This window comes from Dipteris shenzhenensis, chromosome 9 (genome assembly GCF_047967505.1).
Source record: "Dipteris shenzhenensis isolate YYH24624 ecotype China chromosome 9, Dip_SZ_1.0, whole genome shotgun sequence".
Classification (NCBI taxonomy): Eukaryota; Viridiplantae; Streptophyta; class Polypodiopsida; order Gleicheniales; family Dipteridaceae; genus Dipteris; species Dipteris shenzhenensis.
Window position 1 is genome coordinate 32,064,275 of NC_141604.1, and position 17,892 is coordinate 32,082,166.

General features: G+C 43.0%; 1 protein-coding gene across 1 annotated transcript; it reads right to left on the minus strand.

The window, feature by feature from the left end:
- Positions 1-10,766: 10,766 nt before the first annotated feature.
- On the minus strand, positions 10,767-16,947 carry LOC147898526 (rop guanine nucleotide exchange factor 7-like). Its single transcript, XM_087379604.1, has 8 exons — positions 16,884-16,947; positions 16,269-16,545; positions 13,616-13,735; positions 13,326-13,480; positions 13,077-13,151; positions 12,705-12,977; positions 11,316-11,687; positions 10,767-11,137 (listed from the first exon to the last, which is right to left on the minus strand). The coding sequence occupies exons 2-8, from the start codon at positions 16,489-16,491 to the stop codon at positions 10,877-10,879; spliced, it is 1,479 nt and encodes a 492-aa protein (XP_087235730.1). The 5' UTR covers positions 16,492-16,545; positions 16,884-16,947; the 3' UTR covers positions 10,767-10,876.
- Between the last annotated feature and the right edge of the window lie 945 nt (positions 16,948-17,892).

The following is a 17,892-nucleotide window of genomic DNA, read 5'->3' on the forward strand; positions in this document are numbered from 1 at the left end:
TTGACACTATGCAAATGCTTGATATTGGGATGAAACAAGATTTGCATGAAGATATCCTTTCTAGTTTCTGAGTCCATTCCTCTTGTTTGTTCTTCAAAGAAGGAAGCAACCTTCTTTGCTATCTTTTGTCTCTTGTCCATATCAGATACAAGATTTTCCTAATTTGCCATAGCTCACTTCACCCTTGCTTTCTGTCGTTGCTTTCTTTTCTTTGCAGCCTTGTACTCTTTGATAGCATCTACCTCTTTTTCTTGATGGGTCAGTTGCGTCAATGTCTCTGCATTGACATCCTCAGGTCTCGAAGACAAATAAACTAGATGCACCTACAAAAAGTAGCTAGCATAAAGGATTGCCACTTGAACTCATTTGCAATGACATCATTTAAGAAACACAACAACACAAAGCAACTATAGACGCGCTTGGTAGATGCACAAAATAGCGGGTGCGTCTATAAGCGTTGCTTTAGTAGAGGAATTACGGGCGCGTCTAAAAGCACATCTAACAACTCGTCTATTTATGCTTGTATTAACATGTTTATTTGCACATCTAAACTGAGAAAATACAGGCCCGTCTAACATCGCGTTTATCAGTGCATCTATTTACGCATGTATTGGCGCATTTATTTACGCATTTACACTGAGAATTAGATGTGCATTTAAACGCGTAGATAGATGCAAACCAGAGAATACAAAAAGTGAGATTTTGGTGTACATCATTGCTTTCCAAACATTGTCCATAATTACTAAAGCACATAATTTTAACAAAAACATCAATGCTTTTTTGCAAGCCCACATATACAAGAATTAAGTGAGGTGAGGAGAATGAGACAATATGTAAAATAGTTTTGCCAATATCAATGATGGGGCTACGGTTCAATCTCATCCTCAATGAGATCAACCCTTGCCAAACTATCTACTTCAAAATCCAAACAAGTGTTTAGATCTACAAATACATTCAACCCACTACTACTTCTGCTACTCATGTGCTCATCGAAATCAGCATCACCAATGGTAGGCTCGTCCTCATGGGTAATGGCCTCAATATCTGTATCTCCTATCTCATGATAATCCTCCTCTCTCGTATCACGATCATCATCACGTCCATGACCATGATCATCCTCCATACGCTCCATATTAGTAAATGTACTATACATCACTTTGGAACGTGGCATAATAGGTATGACATGCCACCATCTATTATTATCCACCATTGGTTGATAGACAACCTAATTCAAACACAAATACAATCATGTTATTTTTCTTGCATCAAATATTTAAAAGCGAGTATTTTTATATGTGTGCACAGTACCTGTTCACATTGTTGCAGTAGTACTAGTGTGTCCTTCCTACTTTGCCAAAACTTTGTGGAGTCAATAGTTACAAAGCCACTTGCATGGCGTTTGATTGTTGCATTAGGGCCTCTTTCTACCATGTCCTTAAACCACTTTACATCCAAAACATACACAAAGAAGCGTCGAAAGTCAAGCATAATAATATCTTGAATTATGCCACAATAATCATCCATGGCTCCATTGGCTCCCTCAAAGCTAGCAATGACGCCGCAATCTTGTGTTTTTCTCTTATCATTAATCCGTTGTGTTCGAAAATGCTTGCCCTCACACCATATAGCATTGAACATAGTGCACTACACCAAGAAAAAATCAATTAAATAAGCAATCTAAATTATTGAAAGCTCCTAACTTATGCATAAGATTCTATATACCCACCTTGCTCATGCATCCCCTAGCATACTCCCATTCTTCCATTGTGATATGCATCCCCTCGTCTTTCTCTGCTTTCTCATTTCATCAAGTAGCCAATCCACATGAATATCCTTTGGAAGTGCCCTTAGATACTGAGGGTATGGCACACAAGATCCGTGGTGTGTACGAAAGAGGGCCCTTTCTTCTTGTCTTCTTGCCGTTGCATCCTCGTATCTTGTCACCCATCTTTTCATCACATCACTATTAAGCATGCAAAAGAGGTTGATACTATTATGCAACTCCCTGTCTATTACTTTGTTGCGTCCTTTCCCTTGAGGCACAATAGACTCAGTCATCCTTAGGTCTTCATCATCTCTCCATAGTCATGGGAGAGAGATACCCACATCAACAAGAAACTCAGAAATATATACAAGTGACTCTTGTACCAGCCAACCCTCGGCCATGCTACCTTCGGGTCTTGCATTTTGTCTCACGAAGCCCTTCAAGGTCTTCATGAAGCGCTCGAGGAAGAACAACCATCGTGCATGTAAAGTACTGCATATAGCAATCTCATCCACCAAATGCACTATAAGATGTAGTTGGCTTGTGAGAATAGAACGTGGAAATGTCTCGTCCACTAAACAAACCACCTCCACTGACATAACTCGAGCATTCTCAAACGTGGTGGGATCTATTTCCTTTGAGCTCACATACCTAGAAATGAAAAGTACAACATATTAGCAATATGCATTCAAACTTGCATGGAGCATTGATACGTATCATATTTTGTATCATGTAAAGTACCTCACAAGCTCGCCCATCTTGTAAATACAATCTTTCACGTCCTTCAATGCACTACGTGAAATGCTAGTAGGTAGTATGAACTAAACCCACGAGGAGGTGGTTGATTAGTTGCTTATAATTATTCACTCACAAATTTGAAAGGAAAAAGATATTATGCACATAAAATAGTTAATTGGAGCATCTTGTGCCAATCATGAGATTTCAAGCCATATAATTGCTCTATACCTCTTTTCTTGCTCTTTGTAAAGGCTCCCTTCAAACACCTCATGCATCCAGTGGGAGTACGAATTGTAGTAATAGCGCGCTTCACCGTCGCCATCTCTAGCTTTGATAACATCCACGGTGCACGAGGTAAAAAAACAAGCCCATTTGGTCTCTCTTGTGGCCAAGCTTCACGCATCCTCCCTGTGGTACGTAGATCCTTCCTTATGCCTGCAGAATCTCGTGTCCCATTCAAATGCTCCCAAATGGTAGATGCCACATTCTTGAAGATATGCATGGGATCAAGCAGGTGATTGATCTTGAGGTGGGACCAATATGGTAAACGATAAAAGATGGAGTATCTAAACAAAATAAAGTGTTAGCGGGCAATCTTTATTTCCAGCCAATATAGCACACAATAGTTACAAACCCTTACCAGCTCATGCCAAGTGGTGGAGGAGTCGTGGAACCATCCCAAATTCTCATCCAATCTCCCGCGGTGAGTGATTGTGGGAGGACTTCATTCCAAGGGGCAACATATCTAGGATGATCAGGTGGGAGAAATCGATGGTGATTCTCATAGATGACCTTATTCAATGCGTCTGCCCATGAGGCAACTAGTGAAGGACCACAAACAGGACATGCATGGTAACCCGATGTAGTGAGACCTGAACAATAGATGCAATTAAGAGTTGAAGGTGGGTTTAGGGTGCCACATCCTTTGCCTATTCATAATTAGAAGTGCAATGCTTACCTGAACACTCACCATAGCCTGGGAATTCATGCATCGTCCACATCAAGACTGCTTTGCAGTTGAAGTCTCGTGACGAGGGAGGCCTGCTCACATCATGCACCTCGATACCTCTCCAAAGTATCTCTAGCTCGTCAATCAAAGGCTCCAAATAAACATCGGGGTTTTTGACTTTATGTTTCCCTGGAATTAGAAGGGACAGCATAACATGTCCTTTCTTAATAGCCATAGAGGGTGGAAGATTATAATTCACCAATATCACTTGCCATACACTGTAAGACGTGCTTTTGAGACCAAATGGTGGGTTCACACCGTCCATACCCAAAGCTCCTAGGTTCTTCCTTGAAGCTTGGTCATGTGTCTTCAATATGCTTTCATGCAGGCCTCCTCCTCCACGGCTTCATGAGGTAATGGCGGAGGGCTACTATCACCATCACTCCATGCATCCGTAACGGTCCCTTTTGAAGATCCCACCTCATATCGCCGACGCTTCGCCTCCTCACGCGGCGAGCATAGGGCAACATATGTGGGTGTGGCACTGCATCCTGTATCAAATTAAAACGGTATCATAACTCAAACATATGAACACCCATAGGTATCTCAATCAACCTTAACTTACAAACCCTTACCCTGTTTACGGTCACATCCCATTCTCCATACTTTGAGATTGATTGAAGTGTAATCCTGCGTGCACGATACATGCTTCCTCGACATCGATCACACATACATTTGATTTTTTGCTCCAACCACATTTCGCGATGGTGGATATGGAGGGATTCATCCTCACTAGAGCTACTTGTTGAAGATGAAGACATCCCACAATTAAACAACCCACCAAATTTTGCTCTTCTTCAAATGTTTAATTTTAAACTCTGTGGCGCGTCTAAAGGCACGTCTAAAAGCGTGTCCATTTGTTCTATGGTGCGCGTCTAAAAGCACGTCTATAGGCACGTCTACTCTGTGTATTTAGACGCGCCTATAGATGTGCTTTTAGATGTGCCTATAGACGCGACTTTTAAACCTGCTTTTAGCGCGCTCGCTTCGCTTTTCTTCACATTACTTATACTTCGCGTGGCTTGCTTGCTTCCTTATTAGCACATCCACAGTTTCGACGCTTAAGAGGAAGGCTCCCACACTTACTTCCAAGCTTACACTTAAGAGGAAGGCACCCACACTTACTTCCAAGCTTAAAGGAGAGGAGGACGAACAAGGAGGAGAAGCAACTTTGAAAAAGAAGAAGAACCTTCCATACCTCTATCCAAGGTAAGTCTTTTTGCAGTTGATCTTTTTTGGAAGTTTACTCTCTTTGGATGTGTACTTTCTCGTATCCAAAAAACGCATGATCCTGGTATCAGTGTCACGTTTGTGTGCTGGGCGCAATGTCCTTTTCTACTTTTTAGAAAAGTCCGTCTGTCGGAGCACGTCTATAGGTGCATCTCAGAGCGCATCTAAAACTGCATCTACAGGTGCGTCTAAACGCGCGTCTAGACTATTTGCAGAACAGGCAGCCGCGTCTATAGACACACTGTTATACGTAAAAATAGACGTGCTAATCAGACGCGTCTATAGACGCGCTCCGACAGTAATCCTCTCTTCCCTTCCCCTTTCTTCTCAGCTCATCAGTAATAGATTTTTTTTCTTTTTTCTAGTTCAACATGTGGCCAGGAAGCGCTTCCAGCTCACCTGATCCCCGGGATTCTATTTGGAGGGACTTATATAACCTTTTAGGGCACCCTCCTAGTCCTGTGGAGTTATACGAGTATATGACGGGTACTCTAAACACCCCCCAGGAGTCGGCACTACAGACTCCAAACCACCCCACACCAGCTGAGATCACCCCAGCGGAGTCAGCACAGCCCAGCCGGCTACATAGCGCAGGCCCATCTCCCATGCCATCTTATGCCCCTTCCCCCATGCCGTCTTATGCCCCTTCTGCCATGCCGTCTTATGCCCCTTCCCCCATGCCGTCAGTAGGTCCTTCTGTCTCGCAGAGCCATCGATGTACTCCTGTGCAGTCGAGACTCGGTTCTCTAGCTACGATGGTCAGCATAGTCCCGTGCAGTCTCCAGCAATGAGTGGCCAACGTACGAGCTCGACACGACACGATAGTAGGCGTAGTAGCAGGGAGAGCGGTGGGGTATGCATGGCACAATGCTTTGGGAGGGGTGGCGGTGGGGACGATGATGATTCATATGATTTAGACATGCCTCCAGGTGATGGTATGATATTCTATGACGTCACTCAGACAGGAGGCATCTTGATGGATGCGCGGGGGAAGGACATCATGGCCTTCATGCGCTCTGTAATTGCTAACAATTACAGAGATTGCTTTATCCACTTCAAAGACCAGCCAAAGAGGTTAGCTGATGAGACCCTCGCTGTTGTTCGCTCTAGGTATCCTAACCCCCCCAATCGCCAGTTCACAGATAAATGGGCTAAGTCAAAGATTGTTACGATACTTGGCAATAAAAGATCTTCGCTTAAGAGGCAGGCACTAGCGGAGCTTGCTAGGCTCGAGGGAGGTCAACCACCAAGGGGCCCACCCCACACCGCTCACAAGTGTGAGTGGAAGAAAGCAATGAAGTCAGCAAGGGAGGACCCCAGTCTGCAGCATGTGGAGGCACGAACGATCCAGATGGAGGAATATGGAAGCGCGCATTTTGGAGCACGGGGTGTTGAATCATGGGAGGCCCAATTTGTAAGTATTACTTATGTAGTTTATTAGGAGGTTGTTTCTTTGTACTAATCCCTCCACAAATTGTGTCGTCTTGCAGCTTGAGATCGTGGGCAGATACCCTACTCCTGTGGAGATAGCCTACTACCACCACCATCGCAAAGGAGATACATGGAGGCACTTCTATGATGACGGGTTGATTACTGAGGAGCAGTATACCCGGGCAACTGGAGCGGCCCCCGAGGTATTTGAAAGTAATTAAATAATGCCAAAATTATAAGTAAAAATTTGATTTTTCATACGTTGATATATGTTGTCTCTTGTTTACAGGCCCGTGCACAAGACGATGAGGAAGACGAGGAAGGAGGCATAGAAGGGAGCGTAGAAGGGAGCGCAGAAGGGAGCATGGAAGGCAGTGAGGATTAGTCATAGAAGTAGTGCTAGCTACTCTTTTTTGTACTTAAAGCCACTGGCTTGGCTTCGTGCCTCTTGTATATACACTCCTCTTATTTTTTGTACTTGAAGCCACATGACATGGCTTAGCTTCCTTATTTTTTGTACTTGAAGCCACATGATGTGGCTTAGCTTCGTGCTATATGTACATACAAGCACTTTTTGAGCTTTCAATTTTATTGCGTTTTGGAGTTGTAATGTTTTATTTGGAATTGTAATTAAAATGCAGTTGGCTATAAGAATTGAATTACACAATGTGGAAATGGGATTCTTGTAACTATATAGCATACACAACATACACAGCATTCTGTAAATTAAAAAATATATATTATAAAGCGCGTCTATCAGTGCGTCTATATACGCGTCTGTCTGTTCGACAAGCATCTATTTTTGCGTCTATAAACGCGTTTATAAGAGCGTCTATTTAAGCATCTAAATGCGCGTCTATACGCATGTGTGTCTGCTATATAGACGCACTGGTAGACGCGGGTCTCCAGACGTGCAAATAGATGCGCCCGTAAGTTTTTTATTTAGTTCAGTAAACACGTCTGTGTGCGCGTCTATGGGTGCTTTGTCTTGTTGTGAAATAGAAAAGCAAAGATGTTTCCTATAGAGACACGTACCATTTTTTGACAAGAAATCTGAGTATGAACTTTGATGGTCATGGGGATATTGTTAATTCAATAGGAGTGTTTGCAAATATTTTATTGGTTTGAAGTGTTGCTACTCTGCTCTGGTCTCAAGTTGATTTATTCCTCTCGCTGGTAGTGGAATTAGTAGACTCTACTCCACTTAGGATCTCACCTCTTCCGGCATCTGTTTGAAGTGCTGCTACTCTGAGGCTATTTTCGAGACATAGAATGCAAAGAAAGAACTAGGAGCGCCAAGAGAGAGAGAGAGAGAGAGAGAAATCTTCTAGGTTACATATTTAAAGCGGGAGGTTTCAGAAAGAGAAACGGGATTGGCAATTACAGTGTCTTTGTTAATTATGCATCATGGACGTGGGACGTGGTTTTTATTTTGAAATTTACACTCCTAACCAGTCTCACAATCAATTTGAAAGATGCTTTTATAAGCACTGAAAAAGTAGTGTCCATGGACACTGCTTTTTAGTCTAGCCAAACGTGCTACCACCCCTATAGTACTCAGTAATCAACCCCTCGTCACATCATAGAAGTGCCTCCAAGTAGATCGCCTTCCATGTCCATGATGATAGGTTGTCTCCGCAGGAGTAGGGTATCTGCCCATGATTTCAAGATGCAAGATGACACGATTTGAAGAGGGGTTAGAACAAAGGAATAACCTCCTAATAAACCGCATAAACACAATATAATTTGAGATCGATACTTACAAATTGGGCCTCCCATGATGCAATACCCCCACTCCAAAATACAAGGATCTATATCACTCCATCTAGATCTGTCCTACGTCCACGTTGTGTAGACTAGGGTCCTCTTTCACTAGCTTCATGGCTTTCTTCCACTCGCTCTTATGATCTATGTGTGGATGGCTCCTTGGTGGTTGTCCTCCCTCTCTCTTGAGAGTCTCAGCCAATGCCTGTCTCTTTAGCAAAGACCTCTTATTGGCAAGGATACTGGTAATCTCTGTCTTTGCCCATGTGTCAGTTTTTTCTTGTTGTTCAGGATTGGGATACCTCATTCATAAACTCTTGATGGTATCCTCAGCAAAACTTTGTTTTTTGTCTTTGAATTTCGTAAAGCAATCTCTATAGTTCTTATGAACTATAGAGCACATGAAGGACACGACTTCCCCCATGCATCCTATAAGATGTCATCGGTCTCAATGATATCATAGTAGATCGTACCATCACCCTCTGGCACGTCTGCATCTAAATCATCCCCGCTCCCAAAGCACTATGCCATGCATCCTATGTGCCCACTCTCCCTACTACTATGCCTACTACTATGTCATAATGGGGTCATAACGAGCTTCTGCGGACGATGGGCACTCGCCTCTAGATAAGGAACTCTCGACTTAATGAGAGTAGGCTGGCGGCTCTGGGATCTGGAAGGGGCTCTTGCCTGCACTGAAGTAGGCTAGCGACTCTGTGAACCGAAAGGGGCTCTTGACTGCACGAGAGAAGGTTGGCAGTTGTTCCTTCTATTGGGTTGTCTCGACTCCACAGGGGTAATCTCAAACAGTGTGGGTGTGGGGTGGTTTGGATTCTGTACTCTCGACTTATGCGGGGTGTTTTGAGTGCTTGTCATGTAGGTATATAACTCCTGTGGAGTGGGAGGGTGCCTCAAAATGTTATATAATTGCTACAATAAGTCATCTTGAGGATCATGCGAACCTCCTGAAGAGCTTTCTCTGGCCACATGATGAACTGCAAATACACAAAGACACAAAGAATAAGGTAAGTAATGAGTAGAGCATTCAAACTAGGAGTAATAAGAAAAAGAAAAGAGAAAAGAAGAGAATAAGAGTAATAAGAGAAAGAAGAAGAGAAGAGGAGAAGAAGAGACGAAGAGAAGAGAAGAGAAGTAGATTAGAAGAGAAGATAAAAAGATAAGAAGAGCACTAGAGAAGAAAAGATAAGAAAGAAAGAAGAGAGGACTTGAAGAAAATAAAGGAAGGGAAGAGGAGAAGAAGAGAGAAAAGAAGAGAAGAGAAGAAGATAAGAAGAGCAGAGAAGAAAAGAGAAGAAAGAAATAAGAGACGAAAAAAAGGGAGGAAGAGAATAAGAGAAAAAAGATTATACATTCCCTTATTTCCATCATGCCCTCTGTCCCTATCCTGCCCTCATGCTTTATCCCAATTTCCCTCGTGCAATCTCTTATTTTCATCATGCATGCCCTCTTTCCACAAGCATAAAAAAGCATGCTCTACCCCTATACATATGCATATGCATAAAGCTTTAAAGAGTTATGCATATGCGTAAAAGAGTTATGCATATGAAACATGATATGCAGTAAATCTTTCTTCATATGGATTGAGCATAAAGATTCAATGAATAAAGCTTTATGCATGACCATCAACTAAAAGGAAAGAACAACCTACCCCATCTCATTTGTGAATGCTTAAGGCATTGAAAATTCAACTTAAACATGCATGCAAGAGAAAGGATCGAGAAGAAAAGGAGAAGGAAAGGGTCGAGAAAGAGGAGAAAGAGAAGGACAAGAAGAAGCAATGAGTATGGGAAAATTAAGAAATGAGAAGGGGGATGAGAGTGAGAAGGAGAAGGAAATTAAGGGAATGAGAAGGAGGAGAAGGGCACAGTAGATATAAAATACTACAATGCGCGGTATATCAATAGTAGAGGTATTTGCACTTTACCGTGTGGTATATCTATCATCGCTCGGTATATATAAATATCTAGCAATAATATCCAATTTCTTACCACAGAGTGTTTCCTTGTACCGTGCGATAACTAGCTGTAGCCGATGCCAGTAAAAAAACATGGCTAGGCCAATTTAAATCACTCTAAGGAGGCCGGAGAAACATTTTAATTTGCCGGTTTAAAACACCCGTTTTAAATCCCTCCCAAATCCCTGGTTATAAGTTACGGTGCAATGTTGTGGGTTTGACATATTGACCTTCTTTTGGTGTTTACCTTCTACATCTTGAGCGTAGGCCTAGGGCTCTAGCCCTCTATGGGCCAAATTTTGTATTGGTCCTATTGGGATTTGACGCTCTCTATTAATAAATGCTTGCATTTGTATTAAAACAAGTTCGATAAATTCAAAAGGCATGCCCGTGGAAATGCAAAACACAATTTGAATAGCGCACAAATGCAGTGAAAAACCTTGCAAAAAACCCTGTAGAAAAGAATCAAGAAGCCCCAAGATGAGAAGAGAGAGAGAGGTGTCCCAAATACCATTTATTGATGCCCCAAAGATAGTATTCCAAGGTAATACCATGAAAAATGATGTTTCCCAAACTATTAGTAATAAGCCTACCCTATATGGTGCTCAGGACAATATATATATATACACATATATATGTATGGTGCTACAGTCTGTGTCCCAGTGCATGCGATCGTATGATCGTGTTGATCCTAGAAAGCACCCTAAAATGAACATGTATAAAATCTGTGACAGTGAACAACGATGAAATCTGCAATTAGCTATAATTACAGTTTCCAAAAACAAATACTAGCAAGGATCAATCCAGTTGCTGGGAATAGTAATGTACTGCAGAATTAACAGAATGGACCGGCCAAAGCTAGCGCTCTGCAAAGAGCATGAGTGAATTCGGCGATCATGAAACCACAAAATCTTCATGGCAACTTCGTATTTTACGTTGTGAGATCGTGAGCTTGCAGGCATCTCTATCCTGCCAGATCTCCCAGCACTCTCTCTAACCTTGTCCCAAGATTCGTCAGATTCTCGTCGGGAGTCCTCGTGCCTGGAGATGTTTGTGGACCTTGCGGTGCAGCGTCGCCCATTGCTATGTCTGATTTTGTAGATTGATTCCGGGACAGCATTCCATCCTTGTCCGCAGTTATCACCTCCCCGATCCGGTTTTGTATCGTCGCTGCCAAATTTACCAACACTCGCGAGTAGCTCTCCAAGACGGCGTAGCCAACATCCTGAAAGGCGGCATGGCCGATTAGACGTAACGAAGCACCTTTGAAACGCCCAGCAACACCAACGATCATTGCATCTAGTGGATTTGGGATGCTTGAGCTTAGAATCAACTCTAGTTTCAAACAGAAAATCTACAAAACTTGTTTTGCGAAACAATGCTGTTGTTCTTCTGAACTGCACCTTGTTTTGCTGTATCTTGCTTAGTTCCAGCGACGTCTGCAACAAACCAGGATACCTCTGCCGCAATTCCGTTAGTAGGTTCTGCGCCCTTTCCAAATACGTCTGCTTCAATTCCACCTTTCGCAATGACATATCCTTTCCCCTACCCCAAGTAGAGGTTGCACGACAAGCGTTATCTTCATAATGTGAAGTCTGGCGAAGCCTGGTGTTTATCTTGAACCTCCATATGTGAGTGATAGCTTCTAATCCATTTGCCAATTCCACTAGGCTTTTATAAGAGGGACAATCCACGGTTGATAGAAGAGTTTCGAAACAACAGAATTCAGAGGTGATGATTCGCAATGGAGTATCCCCCATTACTTTCTTACCGCTCTGCAACATTCATGGACTTGCGTCAGTACAAGATTGCTTGAATACTCTCTCCGTCGCTGCTATAACATCTTCAACAAAAAATGCATGGCAAATAATAACTCGCGTTACGTCTCAGCAGCATGCACGCCCCTCGTTCTACTTCTGGCCCTATCTGGTATCATGGCTGTTCAATTCCACTTGTCGTTCCAAGCATGTCTGCCCGAGATTGTATTCCGGCCGTCATGCTGCGTATCGGATGCAAACAGAGTTATGGGCACATGGGTGCCGGAAGTTAATCAGAATTACGGGCACATGATCCACCCAAAGAAACCTCCAGCAAGCCTCAGTTTATGGAGGTGGAGGGAGCTTCGTACTAAGGGCTGGAGTCCATTTGATTGGTTGCCGGTTGAGTGCCAGGCCTTGCCTGCCTGTGCACTCGGATTGCAACCGTCAGGCACTCGACTTGCTTCAGATATGCATCCGATAGCCACCTCAGCAGTTTGCAGGCGGAAGTGTGCCCTATCCGAGAAATTTCCTAGTCTGTTCCCAGGGTGAGAAGGACTCACTAATAGAGCGGCCTCAAACAAGTGCTTTTAGAGAAATATGCACCACACCAACTATATCCGCCCATCCGTAATATCACTTAGGTCATTCTCACACTATAGATCGGGGCATATAAACTGCCGTGCTTTTCTAACTCAGCAAGGCAACTCAGGGCTTTAAAGAAAAAGAAGATACAAAAACCCTTCTGCAGATGGACAGATAAAATCGGGAATTGGATCAGGTTGAGTAATGTTTTTTGTTTTGTCATGTTCAGACCTCTACAGATATCTGCCGACCGCATGGTTCTGTCTGAGTGGAGGTGAGAATGAGAAAGTTGCAGTGAGAAACACCAGTGACCATGATGAGTGAGTGCTTTAAAGGTGAGAATGCGAAAGTTGCAGTGAGAAACACCACGATGATTGAGTGCTTAAAGCAGAGGTCCGAGGAGACACATCAACTTGGGTTGCTTTAAACTTGAAGTTAAAGCTGACTTACCCTTGGAAGTGATTTCCAGTAGCTTTCAGGAATCTCCATTTGTTGCAGAACATGCTCGTTTATCGATTTTGCTGCTTTTAGTATCTGACTGGCAGATTCTTTCTGGTGAGACAGCTGTTTCTTTGCTTTTTTTGAAAGACCACAACAAGGAACTTTAGCAACAGGCATCCACACTTTGCTGTTTGGAAAGCTACGTCCCATCTCGCAAGTTGAATTCTCTTGCACACTTTCAACATACCAAAATTCCGTATCACGGAAACTGTCTAGTGTTTCCTGGGACAGCAGAAGACAAGGTTTACAGTGGTCAGCAAAATTGATATCGGAAAATGGGGCTAAAGCCTCTAACATCTATATGGAAAGTTCAGCTTGTACCAGCAACATAGCATCAAGCTTTTGAAGTGCAGGAAGACCTATGTATAAATCGGAGCGGGGTTTGCTAACCATCACCTGTACACCCACAAGGCGAGATAGTCAGTACCACCCACAAGGTGAGCTTGGATCTCAATAAATTATTTGTTTCTCCCTGTTCTTATTAGAAGAATCATTACAATCGCAAAGTGGCCATCTTTAAAGGCCCTTATTTTGATGTAGTCGAACTATAAGAAGCAGCATTGTCCTTACTTCCACAGTAGTTCCATCTGGAAGGGATTGAGCTGATGGAACAAGTTCAACAATATAATCACACGGAGAAACGAGCCACTCCATCTCTCTGTGCCATTTCAGCTTACTCTCTCGACCCAGTGGTTCCAGCCGCCAGATGTCCCCGAACACTAAAGCTGCAGTGGTGACAGAAGACGTTGAAACGTGGCATCCTCATGCGTTTTTCCTTTGAAAAACAAAGACTTCCTCAAAAAACGCAAAAGTGGTGCTAACATTTTTTGGTATTGTCGTGCCAAAAGGCGCTTGCATACCTGAGAGTTTTGTTATTGCATTTGATATAGTGAGAGCTGTGCCAGCTCCTTTTGCCCCACCAGAAAAATCCTCGCCAAGAAGTAACTTTGCAAATCTCTCTTTCATCATCAGCATGAAACCTGAGCAGTAACATGTATCAGCTTCCACGCTAATCAAGAGCTTCAAATAAATTAGCGCTTCGTTTTCCTATTGCGTTGTCATACAGGCTTCCCAGTCGATTCACTATTTTAGTCAAGTTACAGATTCGTGATTTGAAAGTCGTCATCCCATTCATATGATTGTTTTATCCAAGATCCAATAATCCACAATAGGAGGAGCCTTCTCCCTCATTATTGTACCTCCTTTTCATTAGATTTCATTAGTTGGAGCCCACCAAAGGTGCCTCCCTTGAGCTGTCCACCATTTTGGACATCCTAAGCCTTTGATCCATCCCTTATCTACCGCCATTTAAGAGCGAAGTTTGGTTAATTTCCAAAAAAAGTACCCACACCAGTTGAGTAAATACTAGAAGACCCTTAGACCATGGAGTTATTACATAGGGTCTCTTGGTTGAGCTACAAGGCCCTTTTGAGACCCCAAACATCTCCTAGGAGTCCCCTAATGCATCCGTGATATCCTTAAAATAAAATGTTGTAACAAAATAATAATATTAAAATGTTGTGCACAGTATGCTTAGTTTAATGTTTCACAATTCCGAATAAAACATTTGTTGAGATATCCATAGGTCAGACCAATCACAACATCTCACTATGACTAGCTTGATTAAGAAATGTAGCAGATGTATGGCGATGTCTGCTAGATATTGGTTAAAAAGTAACGTGCTCACGGTTTTCTATGTTGAAGGCCCGTAATGCATGGCAACGAGCCCAAAAATGCAGCCTTCTGCCGATTGTTTCATTCTCTGGAAACACATTTCTCATGTAACATCTGATATTCCGTCATCTCTCCTAGTTCTGGCTATGCATAAAGTCATTGTAATTTTCAAACACACTAATAAACTGCGTCACTCTCCCTGCATACAACTTTACATTGAAAAGAGTGATGCTTACAAATTATTCGGAAATATCTTCGACGGTTTACATGAAAACAAAGCACACCCGCAAGGTTGGGAGCTGATGTCTGTAGGTCAGTAGGAACTTAAGCGACTTTGTGCCAAGCACACCAAAAACAGCCATTTACAGCAGAAATTTTAGCTTCGCCTCAACTTCTCTCTCAAATCTCTGTCGCTCTTGCACTTCCCGGCCTTCTCCATGCCCACCTCTCTCTCTCTCTCACTCTCACTCTCACATACACACATACACATACACATACACAGTGCACACACACACACTCGCACACTCACACAGGCATGCACCCGTGCGCGCATTCTTTCAATCAAACGGGGAACACTGCATCATCTTCTATGCATACACCTTGGCCACATGGAAGACCAAATATCAAGCTGTACAAACTTCCTAAAACAATAGGAGCATGGTAGGGAGCTGATAGCTATAGGACAGTAGGAAGCTTTAAAAATCCGTGGCAAGAACACGAAGGAAATAGCGTTATCCCAAAAATCTCACCGTTTAGAAGTTTATTAGAGAGGATGTAGACAACATCTTTTATTGAGAAGCCCATCCAGGTCCGTCTCCGAGTAAAGGCCTCAAATTTCCGTATCTCCTTATTGCCAGTCGAGGAAAGTTGGCTACCGTCGAATATTCTAACTGTAGAGCTCTAATATTTATGCATATTTATACAAAAGAAAACAATCACGAGAATATACGCAGTTATCATTGCATCACAGACAAACTTATATGTTCATCTTAAGAGTCACATGTAACACATTAACATCCTTTTCATCAACAATTAGACTTCGAATTGAGATACCAACATTTTTCTTGTTAAATCACTTCAAAATAAAGTATCCGAGGCCCTATACATGTCTTTTGTGAGACAAAATGCAATAGCGAACTTTTAATGGGTAATAAGTTTACCATTAACGGTCTGGGAATCCACAAAAGCAATGAACACATCCACCTGCTTTAAGGCAATGGTGCCCTTTCACTCTCAGTTGCACTCTGTTGATGTCTAGACAGTGTTCTCGTGCTGAAAAGAATATGGAAGCATGACCTTACGTTCATTTTTAACTTCTAGAAGGATTGCTGGATAGCCTGATAGATCTAGAAGAAAATTTATACACTCTCTCGATGGGGTATATACACAAAGAGAAGCATTTGGCCAACTAGACAATGCAGTTTCAAATGAGCACGGATTAGTAAGCAGACGAGGATGAAGACAAAAGCTTCTTTAGTAACTCTCCGTAGGAGCTTAAAATGTTATAGCACAGTCCGCTGTTTGCATGACCGTGCTTGCAGATGCGAGTGCGTGAGCACACAGCTTCACGTTTGCTTCACTATAACGGTTCATTTTGCATGATATGATTTAGCTTTGAAGCATAAAAAAGCAACTCAGACATTCATATAACTTTATCTCCTTGTCGCTCATGTAAAGTCACAACATATATTAGGGACAACATTATAAGAGGCACAACAACGCAAAAATGCTTTCGTGTAATGACTCTTTTCACAACTGTGCTGACTTCTGAGTATCCACGGAGGACCCTCAACGTAGCTTATACGCATCCAAAAAGCATGATCGAATTTTTCAACTTACTGGACCATTCTTTCTCGTGATGCAAATCTGGAAGGCTCCGCGTAAGCAACCTTTCAAATGAGTCACACGGAGATGGCAAAGCATAGCACTTTCCCTCGCATCGTTGCGGTTCTAGAGTAAAAGTGTCGGTGAAATTAAAATTATCATCGACTCGATCGTCTGCAAGATCCGAACCCCAGCTGCTGAGGCTGATACTTGAGCTACCACTTTCCTGCCTCTCCATCGAACCTGCTGTTTCTACTGGCACATAATCTTTATTTTATTTGATCTTGAAATTCTGCACAAAAAAGACCAGAAGGAAGGGCACATGAGCATCGTCTAGACGCGTTTCCTGAACAGGGCGGGCGGTCCTCAAGCTAAACAGAAGTAAGATTGACGCTTAAAGACTTTCGATGCTAAAGCCTCGCATCTAATACGAGTGCTATTGTTATTGCAATGTCCCTGTCACATGGGCCGATTGCAACGTTTCGACATCATGATATAAAGCCAGGAAACTTATGCTTGTAGTATGACTCACTTCGTTGCGGGCAGTCACGCACGTTCAGCTATACCTTAGTACTTACTACGCAAGAAGTGAGAAGCAAATGAACGTCAGTGGCGCAGCAGAACACGCACCGTCTCACAGTGCTGATGATGGTTGAGCTTGACTGGCGTTTTTCTGCGCCTGCTCCTATCGACTAGCACACTTATTATTTTCGAGGATTAAGCGTGCTTTTATCAATCTCTGTGACCGATGTTCCCGCCGTTTTGTATAAGGGCTGCAAAGCCTGAGCTGAGTAGGCGTATAAGCAGCGACTAACACGAGACTTGTGAACTGTTTCTGTCGGACTTGTGCAGGTTTTGTAGGATTGAAGGCTTGCACTAATTCAGTGGTACACATAGAGCTGGGTTGGACCTTGAAAGACGCTAAAGCGGCGATACTATAGGCACAGTGCACACGATTGGGTCGAAGAAGAAGGTCGGATTCTTAGGCAATTGGCCCGAGTCCGGGATCGGAACTCATCCGGCAATGTCAACTATGTACCGAGTACCGTGAGTACCGTTTTGATGCTACAGTCCACGCGGGAGACAGACAACCTGTCCGCAACAAAGTTTCAAACTTCAAAATCAAAGGTCGGCCACGTTTGCAGCCTGCAGCTGCGATGGATCATGGATATTGTGTGGCCAACACAGTCAAGAACCAACTGGAGCCCGACAGAAATAGTTCGATGTGAAGTCGGACTGTAGTCCGACAGTAGTAGTTGGACGTGAATCGTCTGGTTTTGTGAAGATAGGAGTAAACTTGTGAACGTATTTAGATTGATTGAGACAAGGAGCTGGAGCGTCCGACATGCCTACAGATTCGTATCAGACTATTGAGTTCAATCGTGTAGAATCTAGATGTATTGGCGCCTGGAGGGTGTCGGTAGGCTGAATTACAGACTTGATTGAGAGGTTTGATTGTGAATCTACTCCATGCACGTAGCGACGTACTACTGAAGTATAGCAAGCCTAGTCGTCACCTAGTCGTTATCCAGTCGAATCACAGTCCAGACTCTATCCCGGCAACTCTAGAGTCTACGTAGCATTGCTCAGGAGTCATGCTGCATTATTCGCCTAAATTCTAACCATCAGATCAGCAATC